The 13,254-nt window shown below is 36.0% G+C and overlaps 1 protein-coding gene across 1 annotated transcript in view; it reads left to right on the top strand.

The window, feature by feature from the left end:
- The window catches only part of LOC139123507 (DDB1- and CUL4-associated factor 1-like), a 103,957-nt gene that overhangs the window by 58,822 nt on the left and 31,881 nt on the right, over window positions 1-13,254 (top strand). The window contains exons 9-12 of the mRNA XM_070689665.1: window positions 7,944-8,082; window positions 9,220-9,432; window positions 10,768-10,937; window positions 11,564-11,683. Of these exons, the coding sequence (XP_070545766.1) occupies window positions 7,944-8,082; window positions 9,220-9,432; window positions 10,768-10,937; window positions 11,564-11,683 (642 nt within the window). The remainder of the gene's footprint in view (window positions 1-7,943; window positions 8,083-9,219; window positions 9,433-10,767; window positions 10,938-11,563; window positions 11,684-13,254) is intronic.

Here is a 13,254-nt window from a genome sequence, read left to right as displayed (position 1 = left end):
GCCCTCTACAGAAAAGCCACCTCTCTATGTGGTCAGTGGTCACATGGAATTGCTCCTTTTGGTACAAAACCTGTATATAATGGTCAGTATATCTGACTCTCAATGACCTCTATCAAAAAATGCTCAGACTGGCAAGCACGAAATAAGTCTACTTTTACTGATTTTACATTCTGCATTACAAGTTTTCAGAAACTAAATAGCTGTTCTATGTTTTTTAACAGATTTATGTTATGGAATTTTATAATTGCTTTTATCTTTCCCTAAATTAACCATTTAGTGCACCACCTGCACTGAAAGTAATGCCACACCCACCCTCTATAGAAAGGCCACCTCCATATAGTGGTCACTTTTTCTTGGTCCATTGAGTGACCACTATACACAGGTTTGACTGTATATATATATATATATATATATATATATATATATATATATATATATATATATATATATATATATATTATATATATATATATATATATATATATATATATTATATATATAACAGTATGTATGTATGTATTGTATATGTGTGTATGCATGTGTGTGGCCGTGTATTTGCCTGTAGTCTGTATGTACATAAAATTGAAATGTATGTATACATTGTATATGCATGTGTTTGTGTTTAGTTTTAGTCAGTCTAGTATGTACCAGTATGCCCTCTTGATTTATGTATAACATTTTGTAATTCTTTCAGTTGATTTACAACTTTCTTGAAATTTCGATTCTCACTCTTAACCCTTTCACCCCATTTCCAAATATACTGGTCCACTCTCCAGGTTCATACACTCCTGGAATTTAAATCCCCCCTGAAAACTCGTTTTAAATTCCTGGAAAATCAAAATTTACCCCTAAAAACTCCTGGAAAATTGCTAGTTACGATCCCAAACAGTTGAGAACAGCTGGATTGTAAAAGTGAACATCAAACAGTGTAATTGTAGAACATCAAAGATCAAAGTTTTGCGACGGGGGATGAGACCTCCTAAAAAATTGGAGAGCGTATGATAGTGTTTCTTATTTGTCATAAAAGTGGTGCTCTTGTACCATGTGGTGTATGCCATTATCTACAGTTTCGCATGTACTGTACAGTGGCAATAAGTAGGCGTAAGTTGCTAGTTCCTGCTTGGGTTGTTGATATTTAAAGCTTGTTTGAGTCATCAATCACAGTAATGCCTCCTGGAAAATGTTTATTCAGTAACCTTTGGTTGAAATAAACCCAGTACATATGATGGCCAGAGCGAGCACGAGATAAATTCTCAACAAGATGCAAACTTTGTGAAAGACTTACGATGTATTAAACATGGCACAGTCGCATGTGAACCGATACACACTCCTCATTTTAAACTTTCAGTGAAAGTTGGAGGGAGTTTGGGATGCACTTGACCAAACATGCCATGCCCAAGCACCATGGAATTGCATAGTCTTTCACAAGTACATGTACCATATTTATCAGCACAAGCACCCGTGCTTTGGCAAGTAGTTGACTCCAACTTTCAGTAAAGTTTCAAATTGAGGTAATGTTCGGACAAGTGCCGTTACCCAATTTCATTTGTCGGAAATAAACAACACACTTTCATCTGGTTAAATATTGTTTCTATACTGTTTAGCCACTTATGTCTGTTACTTTATCATTTTAATATTCGTTCAACCTTTCTCAGAATTACATCCTGCAATAATTAAAGGACAACACTGAATAATTGCCAAACTCAATTCTGAGGTAAAGTTGACATTTGCAAAGCCTAAAATATGTGAAGAACTTAACTGGAAGAATGCTTTGCTTTTGACCTAGTTCATCACCAGTGTTCAATCCAGGTTTCTTTCATGGGGTATGGGTGGGTTGGGGGGATTGCGGGTTTGAGGTTTGGGGTTATTTAGTTCTAATCAAGGGGGACAATAACAAATTGTGTAAATTCAAGTTATGGAAATCAAGGTTTTTCAAGGTACATGAATTAGGAAATTAAGGTTATAGTGCAGATCAAATATCTTATCAAACAGTGACCTGTTTCTTGCTGTCTCCTGTCTAGTAAGTGTTTAATATATTAGAAGCCTACACAAATCAATCACACTTCATTCATACAAGAAATTTTAATCAAATTCAGGTATGGAATGACAAATCAAGGAAAATTTCAGAGTGGAATAAAATGCACAGAAAGTTGCTTTTTCAAAGGGAAAAAAGCTCCAACACTTAGTATTAATCTCAGGAAATATTTTCCTTTCATTGCAAAATGCAGTAATTATGATGATGTTGCCGGCAAAAAGATGATGAAATTTTTCACCAAGGTCAACAATGTTTACACTTTAACCCTTTTCCTGCCAGACAGTACTAAGACTATTACTTCCCCATCAGCCAAGTCAGTAAAAAGCGGTATTAGCCAAAACATGACGTATTTTCACACCGCTTGGCTGGTATGTTATAGCATCTTTAGTCCAAAAAAAATCAAGTTTACAGTATTTATGTTTTCAACAGCCTTCAAATGTACAGTATTATGTTAAAATACACTATATGGAATATGATGTGTTTCATTAATTTTAATCATCTTGACCTGATGGTGAAATATGGACTTGGCAGGAAAAGGGTTAATGAAAAGGTGTGATTTAACATCTCTGGTTCTTCAACTCTTGGCAAAAATTGATTTGTCAGCGTTAATATTGCTCAACATTGTTCCTGATGTTTGTGCATTACTGTTTGTGCAAGCACATTTTACAGAGAAGAGATAAATAATGAAAAAAAATGTAAAATTGCAACTTCCATTACCTATATGTTAAAGCAAGCATTTTTGAAGATAAATAATAAAGGTGGCATTTCTGAATATTTCCTTTACAGCCCTCAACCTAGAGAAATTGTACCCCAACATTTAACAACTGAATAAAGTAAAGTACAGAGAGTCACACATTTTGTCAAATAGTTGATGAAAAGAAATGTTTACTGTTTCAAGAATAAAATATTTGTAAAGTGTCTCAAACCGATTCTTGTTTTATCCACAAATACATTGCAATGCAGTGAAATTACATCGGAAAAAAATAATGTGATGATCAAGTGTAAAATGATTCTCCCCATTCCATAACGAAGGAGTTCCATTCAACTGTAAATGTTTAACAGTAATACCAAATGTCATTGACTGTTTATTAGTTAAGTGACACTCCTATATAAACACACGTTGACAAATGCATACTTTCAGTTTGTCATGGTCTTTATCTCTGTTTTACAGGTGTGAAATGGTTTATGAGTAAAAATGCAGCAAAATTTATTTTGATAGTGACACTGGGAAAAATGATGCAATATTCAGCAAATATCATTCATGTGTAGCCTTCAATCAAAAGGCACAATTAAAATGTCAGTTTTTCTTTATCTCTGAATTTAACCAATATCAATCAACAAAACACAGTCTGGTACAATTTACTGTGATGTTATCACTGTACAAACACTTTGATGCAGTGGTTGTTCTTATCTGCTACAATCACCCTGCAAGGTACATCATCTGTCAGTGCTATACCAGTGGGGTAGAACAGCCATCACTATCACTGTCAATGCGACGAACAAACTTACCACTACTCTCAAACTTCAGTATACCTTTAGGGTTAACAGTAGTAACATAGACATATTTATCATTTTCAATTGCTATTCCCTTGGTTGTCTCATTTTACCATCCCCACTCTGACAATCAAAGGAATACAAATACTGGTCATGTGCATTGAATACCTGGATACAATGGTTATTGTGGTCTGCTACAAATACCATTCCAGTAGTTGAAATGACTACACCCAGGGCAAACTGAATTGCCCTTGACCTTACCTTGTGACCCAAATGACCTAAGGTATTTGCCACGTGTGTGTAAACCCTGACACAATGCCCACCATAGTCTGTCACATAGACACTACCATCTACAGGACTAATCCCAATACCATATGGTTTTATCAACTCATTTTGTCCAAAGCATCTGATGACATGTCCATTCTCATCACTGACAACTACTTGCTCATTGTGTTATCTAAACTATGATATGTATTATCACTTGTATAGCTATATCACATGGTGTGAAAGGCTTCTTAAACTGTTTGAATTCCAAAATTTTCTTAAATTTTCCCTCTCTAGTGGTTATCTGCAACCTATTATTGTCTCTGTCAGCAGTGACAATGTCTCTATCTTTGTTTATGGCCACACTATAGGGATTGTTGTTCTGTCCCTTAGCATTTCCTTCACTGCCAATGGTCTTCACCAATCCTTTGATGACAGGTATGATGACAGGACAGCCTGGTATTGGTTGATCTCCTATTGTCATGGTAACTTGATATTTTCCATCCAATTGTCCGTCTACTGTAACTCTGTGTGTACCATCCTTGTTATCGGCTACATGGATATCTTCCCATGATGCATCAGGTTTTCTTACCTTGGCTTTCACATGTTGTTTTGGGATGACTTGTTTTCCTGTGGAATCTCTGGTTGTGATCAGTAGGTCTGCAGAGTCACCTTTCAGGAGTTGTTTTGGAATGTTTTCAACTGTACACTTTGAAACACACACATCAGATTTCAGTATTCCCAGAAATCCATATTCACAGAGATCATCAAGTGGTGTGAATATGAAGTCCTCAAGTTCAAAGTTTGGTTTAGTTTCAATGGTAATCAGTTGCTTGATACGAGTGCTAACATCGGCCTTTGTGGAGAGAAGTTGAGCAGCATTCCCATGATGCATCAGTGTCTCTATGTAATTGCCTGCACTCTTAATGTTACCATGTTTTAATTCCATCTCATCAATATCAGCAGCTGCTCTTTTAATTTTCATTTTGTAATTGTTTTTCAGTTCATCTATCAGTCTCTGCTCTTCTCTCTTTATTTTCTTGATGATTTCTTCTGCTTTCATTCTCACCTTCCTTTCTTCTCTGCTGCACTGCTCTGTAAGATCAGTGTGTATCTGCTTGGCCAGGGTTTTGTTCTTTTCAGCTTCCTGTTCTTTCACTTTCAGTTTGTCAACCATGGCTTTCAATTCTGTAAGATACTCATCTGCTGCATCTTTCAAGTCTCTGTGTACATGTTCTGGTATGCGGTGTTTGACTATGGTGCAGTTTGTACAGACAGGTACCTGACAGGTTTCACAGTAGAATTCAATTTTGTTCTCAGTATGGAAACTGCAATATTCCACTGCTTGTGGAGTTATGGGACTGGTTGATTTTGCTGTTTCATACTCTCCAATAGTCATTAGTTGATGTTTCCGTGTAAGTGGCAAATTTTTGTGTACTTTAATGCAACTGTTACAGAGATAATATTGGCACTCCACACACCTGTGAGTGGCTGTATTCTCTTGGCATCCTTCACACTTGATCTCAGTTCCCTGCATGGATCCCAATCTTTGCTTGAATATTTGGATCAGATTGCTCATAAAGAAGTTGCCCTTTATCGCTGGCACTCCTCCAACAGGAAGCTGATATTGCTGTTGACATTCTGGACAGTTTAGAGATCCAGTCTTCTCAACCAGTGTGACTAAACACTGCTCACAGAATGTATGCAGACATGGTAGAATTTTAGGAGACTTGAACTGCTCCAGACAGATGGTACAACACAGGAAATCTTCACCGATTTCTTCCAAAACTTTGCATTCAGAAGCAGCAGCCATTGTGCATAGGTGTGTCAGTAAACCAACTTGAGATAGGTACAGAACTGATAGCAGAGAAGGCCCCTGAAGATGATATTGGAGATAGGGTTCATGGTGTCATGTGACAGATTAATGGTTAAAAGTCTATTACAAATTTTTACATTAACAATGTACACTAACTTAGGGAGTTCTGGATGACCTACCTTTTTATCATTTGCTGAACCACTTCTTGCGAACACCTGTGTAACAGAGGTCAGAGGTCATTTGCTCAGCTGTACACTGTTCAAGATGGTACGTGTTGAACTGAATAAATGATAATTGATTCCTAATTGTATGTGGCTTTTGACCCTTGCACAGTAAGTGAGGCTACCCACAATTCTCCGTGATCTGTACACACGGAGATCACTCACTGAAGTGAAGCAAATTTCTTCTGTACACAGAACAACTCGGTCCATATTTCAAAATTCTGGCAACATAGTTCTGATAATCATAATTTTCTAATTTCTCACTGTGAATAATGAGAAGATCAACCCTTTTCCGCGGAGGAGATAGCAATTTTGTAATTTTGTCGACATAGATTTTTGACAGCCATATACAATATTTTCAAGGAAACTAAGGGAATAAGTTGCATCTGTGTTGGCAAAAGAAAGGGTATTGATTTTTTTTAATGTTCGTAACAAAGGAAATTTGCATGTCTGACAGGTGGTATGATGAGACCATCTTAGTTGCTGATAACTTTATCTTGACAAGTGTGCAATTTTTAGCACCTCCAAACATCGACTTCTCATTCAATTTACTCTTGAATTTAAACACAATCAACAACTTTGGAACATAGTTTTAACAAATAATCCTGAACTTAAATTTTAATTTAAAAATTGTTGAGAAACTGATAAAATTGAAAAAGCCTTTAGCAAAAAATGTCTGAGTGAACAAATCAAGGGGAATTGTGGGTAGCCTCACTTACTGTGGCTTTTGACCCTTGTAGAGTCATGGTTTTGTTCAGTCCCATTGCTCCCTGAGTGAAATTACTCCTCTGCTAAATGAAACTGAGATTAGTTATATGTGCCTACCCTTACCAAACCTACAGATCTACAGGTGTATGCGCCTAGAAAGTGAAAGATGTCACTATTGGTCAAACATTCCCCAGCAAAACTTTCAAGTACTCTTTCAAAGTCATGAACAGAAAGCAGGGGTCACTGCACAGATTGTCGTATCAGAGAAAGGATACACTCTAACTTTTACCGATATAGAAAGTCAAAATTACTGCCATCTCTGTGCTATGGTAACTCCAAGGAAAGAAATTTAAATTTTTGATTTTCATGAAAATAAGGTGTATATTTTATTTACTCAAAGAGCTTTAATATAAGCATTTTCACGTGATAGACCAGAAAAGTGTTGTAAAAAATTGAGAGTTGTAAGATCCATCTCGGAGGCACATTCTTTCTTATAAAGTGGAAAGAAAAATTGTAATTGCTATGATGTATATCAGTAAATATTGTACTTAGAGCTTACCATATTCCAGATATCTGCTGAGCAAGTATTACATAGGTTTTCTAACATATACAATTTACCTGTCTCAGTTGTAACTACCGGTACATCATAACACTTAACTGATCCACTTTCAAAAATTTTGTATGTGTATGATTGTTCATGTGTAGCCAATTCAGAATATCTAAATTGTGATATAGTGATTGACAGTCAACACATTTCTATACAAATTTTGATGATCACCATTTCACCTTGTTTTCTTGTTTCTGCAATTTTCTCAACAAATGTGTTGCATGATTATCTGCATCATAAAGAATTGATCAATGTTTATGTGTTTATTTATATATGTGTTAACATATCTGTTCCTATTCTTGTCTGTCTCTTTGTACATATGTTTGTATGGATGGAGAAATATTGATGTATATACACACTCATATTCACTCACTTACAGATATCTGTTTGCGTCTGTATGACAGTATGTATGTATGACAGTATGATATGTACATATGTAACTATGCATGTATGTACTTGCTTTCATGTATGTCTGAATCTGAATCTCATGCTGAACCTGAATTTTAATCCAATATACAATGCAGAGTTACAATCTTAAAAGTTAAGATCAGTGCATTTGTTGAAGCTTTTCACAATTTCATCCATTAATTTGAAAGGAAGCTGGGACAAACAACCATATTGGCAAACATGCATAGAAATAAGTGACATGAGTTTGTTTGTACCGCCATCACATGATCTTTTGGGAGTGCTAAGTCTGTAGAACACTACTTGTACTCAAAGTAGAACCATCTGCCAGTGTTTTTCAGAGATTCACACTTTCTAATCTTGAAAAACTGCCCTCTCTGTCCTTTCTTTCAGTTATGCTCTATGGTTGCTGGAATGTTCCCATGAATCAGGCCGTTGCCATGCCACCATGTTTTTCATGCTCAGCTTTCCCTTCAAAGCCGTGTTAGAACTCTTTGACATGCAGGATGGACTCAGGAAACTCTACAATTTAGTAAGTATTTAGACAGTGCTGTGATGTCTGCAGATCGTTTTATCATTATCATCATTCAGGCAGTCAAAATGATGTTATGAATTTTTAAAGGTAGCGTGCAACTTTGAATTGTAGGTTTGTACTTTTAAACAGACATTGTACAAGGAATTGTTAAACTTTCATAGCAGTTCATGGGAAAAAATAACTGAAAAATATAAAAGCTTTGTCATGTTTAGGAAAAGATGAATATGGACTGTAATGTGAATATATCTTGGACACTTTGGACCCTTGGACGTGGACCCTTTTCCTGTCAGAGAGTATCACTTCCACGTCTGCCAAGCCAGTACACTAAAGGGGTATTTAGCCAAAATCTGTGTATTTTCACCCACTTGGCTTGGTCTGTTATATCAGCTTTAGTTCTTAAGAATCATGTTTACAGTATCTCTGTTTTTGGGGGCATTTAAATGTTCAATTTTTAGTAACAATACACCATATGGGACACATTATGCTTTTTTATTAGTTTTAACCATCTTGACCTGATGATGAAATATAAATTTGTCAGGATAAGGGTTAAATGTGAACACCTAGCTAGCCTTGTCTCTCCTCAAAAATACCCTCAGGCAATACAGGCTTGGTTTCTGGCTTGGTTTCTGTTCTAAATGATGTGTTTTATCCTATGAATATCCATAATACGCTGGTAACAGAGACTGACAGTATGCAGTGTGCTCTCATTCAGCCCTTTGAGAACCATAATATTTCCCACCAAAATTTTAAGGCAATTTTCACTGATTTTTATGAATATTTGTTTAACTTTTTGGATAATTTTGGTCCAAATGAACATCACATTCCATTGACTACAGTTTTTTGTCAAATTTCAGGAAAAATCTGAAAAAATTCAGTAGTGTATTTTTATAAAGGCAAAAAAAAATTGGCCTTGGTGCTCAAAGGGTTAATAAATTTGCAACTTCTTGGCTGTATAGCAACTAACTGACATTGTTCGACACACTGTCAATGCAGAGTAAATTTTTTGTTTATGTGACCCTATGTTAGTGTTTGCTACCATACTCTGTTCAATACCATCAGAAGTACCAGCAGTCTTCCAAATGGCTGTTCAGTGCCATGCCCATAACAAACATAATGATCTTTTTTCCCCGACAGATCAGTACTTTGGAAATTCTCAGCATTGATGACCAAAACTCGGTGTCTTTAAATGATGATGAGAAATTTGCCAGTAGACAAACTGTTAAGCACACCTGTTTGGCACTCACCAAGTACTTTGAAGCTCAATTATCAATAAAAGTAGACAGCGTGAAAAGACAAGTATCTAGGAGCCAGGGCTTTCCACCACCAGAGCCTATACCTCCATATAAGGTAAGGTATTACAAGTATTCCCTTATAAGGTAATACATCAATCACCTTATATGGTAATAAACTGATCACCATGCTTCTACCTGCATATAAGGTAAGGTATTACAAGTATTCTCATATACGGTAATACAGCAATCACCTTATATGGTAATAAACTGATCACCATGCCTACCGGTATACCTCCATATTAGGTAAGGTATTATAATATTTTCTTATAAAGGTGATACACCAATCACCTTATATAGTAAAAAACAGACCATGATGTATAACAGTGCATAATACAGCCTGCAGACTGCTCTCTATGCTTTATGGCCCGGAATCTGTGAGTAGAGGTAGTCTGTGGCTCAGAAATAAAAGACTTTAATATTTTGCTCAAACTTTCCTCGATAAAACTTTTAACCAGCCTCATACCAAATCAAGAATAAACATCAGGGGTCACTGTGCATAGTTTAGAACTTTAAAAACAAATAAGGTAACACTTATACTAATATTAGAAATTCAAAATGGCTGTCATCCCTGTGTTAAGCCCTTTGGGAAAAATAAAATTTTCCTTTTTTGAAAAAAACTAAGACAGTAACAATTTTTCTTTCTGCAAGAGCTTTAAATAAGTCCCCCCACCTCCCCACCAACACATAGTAGATCGGGAAAGAATTGTAAAATGTGAGAGTCTCAGTATTTTTCCATGAGTTGTTATTCTATCTCTAAGTATAACATTTTTTGAAAATTTGTAGAGTTGGCAATACTGACAGAGACAAAATTTTCTTGGATCAGAGAAAATGTTTAGTCAGTGATGCATCAGGCTGGCTCAGAGCCTATACTGTTATACCTATCATATTTGTAATAGGGTTATCACAAATGTTGGTGAGGGAACAGAATGAGAAAGAATTAGGCTGTATGTTGAAAGTTGCTATGAATATATACAAAAGTTTATTATTTGGGAAGATGAAGTGAAAGACTTGAACGACAACTTGCTCAAACTTTCCTCGAGAAAACTTTAACCTTTCTCTTTTAGAATTGAAAATACAAATCAGGGGTTGCCCCAGATTTTATTACCACCACAAGAGAAACAAATTACATAAAATTTGCAGAGTTTTAAAATTCAAAAGGCTATCATCGCTATATTCACCTTTTTTTTTTGAAAAATGGGGTTGTCAATTTCATGAAAACACAAAGGTTAAAATTTCATTTACTCCCTGTGCTTTGATTTTGAATGTGTCCAACCCAAGTTATAGGCCAGAAAAGTATTGCAAAACATTTGCGTCCAAATATCTGTCCCCAAATTGTATTCTACCTTAAAAGGAAAAAAATTAAAGTTGAAACATATAAAAATATTTACAGGCCATTCACATTACCCATGATGCAGTGGTGGAGAACATGGAGACATTGCTGGAGTACGCCCCCATGAGGCTGTACTGGGAACCAGTTAATGAATTCATTAAACTGCAGGGGATAACGCTGATGCTTCAAGTCATTGGTCTCAGCTGTGATTGGAGGAATTATAGTGGAAGGTAAACAAATTTGCATGTACTGTATAAATGGTGCACCTGGGTCAGGTCAAAATCATTTTTGAATGTGATAATTCGATGTGTACACCAGTGATATTCTTTGACTAAATGTCAGTCTGTTTGCAAAATTGTCTGTCTGTCTGATTGTAAATGTATGTATGTATGTATGTATGTATGTATGTATGTATGTATGTATGTATGTATGTATGTATGTATGTATGTATGTATGTATGTATGTAGGTATGTATATCTGTATGTAAGGATGTATTTCTGTTAGTCTGTATGTATGTAGTGTGTGTGTGTGTGTGTGTGTGTGTGTGTGAATCTATGATGTATGTACACGTATTAATGTATGTATGTATGTATGTATGTATGTATGTATGTATGTACCGGTATGTATGTATGTATGTACATGTATGTATGTGTGTGTAAATTTTCGTTTGGATTCGAACTCATAACATATGGCACCCTGTCACCTAAGGAAGACGTCACAGTCAAAATTGCCAAAAACATCACTTAACTGAGGGAGATCCATATTTTTGTAGGCTTTCAGTATCTTGGTGCAATGTAGTGTTTTTCTGATAATTTTTGATATTGATGTTGCATATTGGATGTTTCTTGTTTCACAGAGGAGAAGCCATAAAATCAGCGTTGGATGTGTTATCCATCTTGACAGTAACACCCAAAGCACAGCTTTATCTTTGTGAACAGATTGAACTGCCAGATGATACGAGTACAGTGGGCATTAAGTAAGTACTGTGAGCAGTTCTATCAGCTCATCCTTTCATCTTACGTGAGGGCGCTGTTTTTTTAACAAAAGAGGGTGCTGATAGCAGCTTAAAAGCGGTATTTCAAATTCAAAGAGTTAGTAGTCTTGGTTACCCATACTGCACTTGGGGTTTTCATCTTGCCGCCATCATACAGTCTGGAGAAATCTCAAGATACCAAGATGGTGTGATACTTACAAACACAATGCAACTGATGACGTAAAATTCATAATTCCCACCCTTTTCTAAGAAAGGCCTCGAAAATCACTTTTTACATAACCTTGAAGCTATATTTTCCGGGACTTTTTCTCAAAATATAATTTTCATCATGGATCAGTTGCTCCCAGGATGCATGGCTGATGTCAGTGTCGCTACATCCCTGTTAGGAAATTTTTGAATCGTATATCATAGATAGTTGTCGAGGCTGGATGAGAACCCAAAGTGCTGTCTGGGTAACAGAGACTACAGAGGGAGCTGTTTGGTAGTAGCTTATCTGCAGTACACTAAAGGGTGCTATAGCAGTCCAAAGATGGTGCTCGGTTCTCTTGCAGTGTATAAGAAGCTGTACGAATTTTTGTTTACACTTGACTCTTTTTCTATATCCATGAACACTTCATTTCATTACGCTGTGACACTATATGCTTTATGATACTGTTTGCTTCGTAAGTAAAAAACAGGTCTTTTTAGCAAGCATCCCTATTTGGCTGATTTAGCTAAGTATGTCAATACGCTTATTTAAGATGCCACTAATTTAAACTTTTCCCTATACTTACTATGGTCCAGATGTCTTTTCAGCTAAATCGAAAACCTGCTGATTACAATGAAAATCCAGAAAGTTTTAACGCTGAATACTCATGCAGCTAATTCAACGTGTCTTCCAGTATGTCTTAAGCAAGTTGTGTTGCAATAAAAGGCCGCCCTCACTCTGAATCTCTATGGCAATGTCAGTGAAATTGAAAATGCACAAAGCAGTTGATTTTACGACAGCCTGTTGGATAGTGATTAAGTGGCCTATAAATGTATAATTGTGAATGGTGAATGCATACTTCATGTAATGACATTGAAATTCAAAAACAAGCAAAGAAGTTTACTTGGGTTTATGCTGATTTTAAAAGCTGTACTAAATTTATTAACCTGTGACTATCTTGTTTACCTCAAGAGGGCGTCCTTTTTGAGTCTGTCTCCAGTGATTTGTTTATTGTCTAGTTTATATTTCAGTAAAATTCCAGTTAAGTTTAGCCAAACGTTTATAAGCATTGAAAACGATGAAGCTCGACAAAAATTTAACAGCGAGAAGGGCATCTTGTATATATATATATATATATGTATAGGATAAAGCCCGAGTATGAGGGCTCTTCTGGTATATAAAGTCCAACCCAACGATAAAATGTCGAGGCCGCAGGCCGAGACATTTTATCGTAGGGTTGGACTTTATATACCAGAAGAGCCCGAGTATGAGGGTTTTATCCGACTTAAAAACTATCGCCCCTAACTGATATATTTTCGTTTTCAATGTATTTACGTCAACCGTCCCCTTTGTCAATGTAACATGT

Source organism: Ptychodera flava (assembly GCF_041260155.1).
Source record: "Ptychodera flava strain L36383 chromosome 23 unlocalized genomic scaffold, AS_Pfla_20210202 Scaffold_23__1_contigs__length_28996876_pilon, whole genome shotgun sequence".
Taxonomy (NCBI): Eukaryota; Metazoa; Hemichordata; class Enteropneusta; family Ptychoderidae; genus Ptychodera; species Ptychodera flava.
The sequence above is the reverse complement of the archived record's forward strand: the minus strand, read 5'-3'. Positions and strand labels throughout refer to the sequence as shown.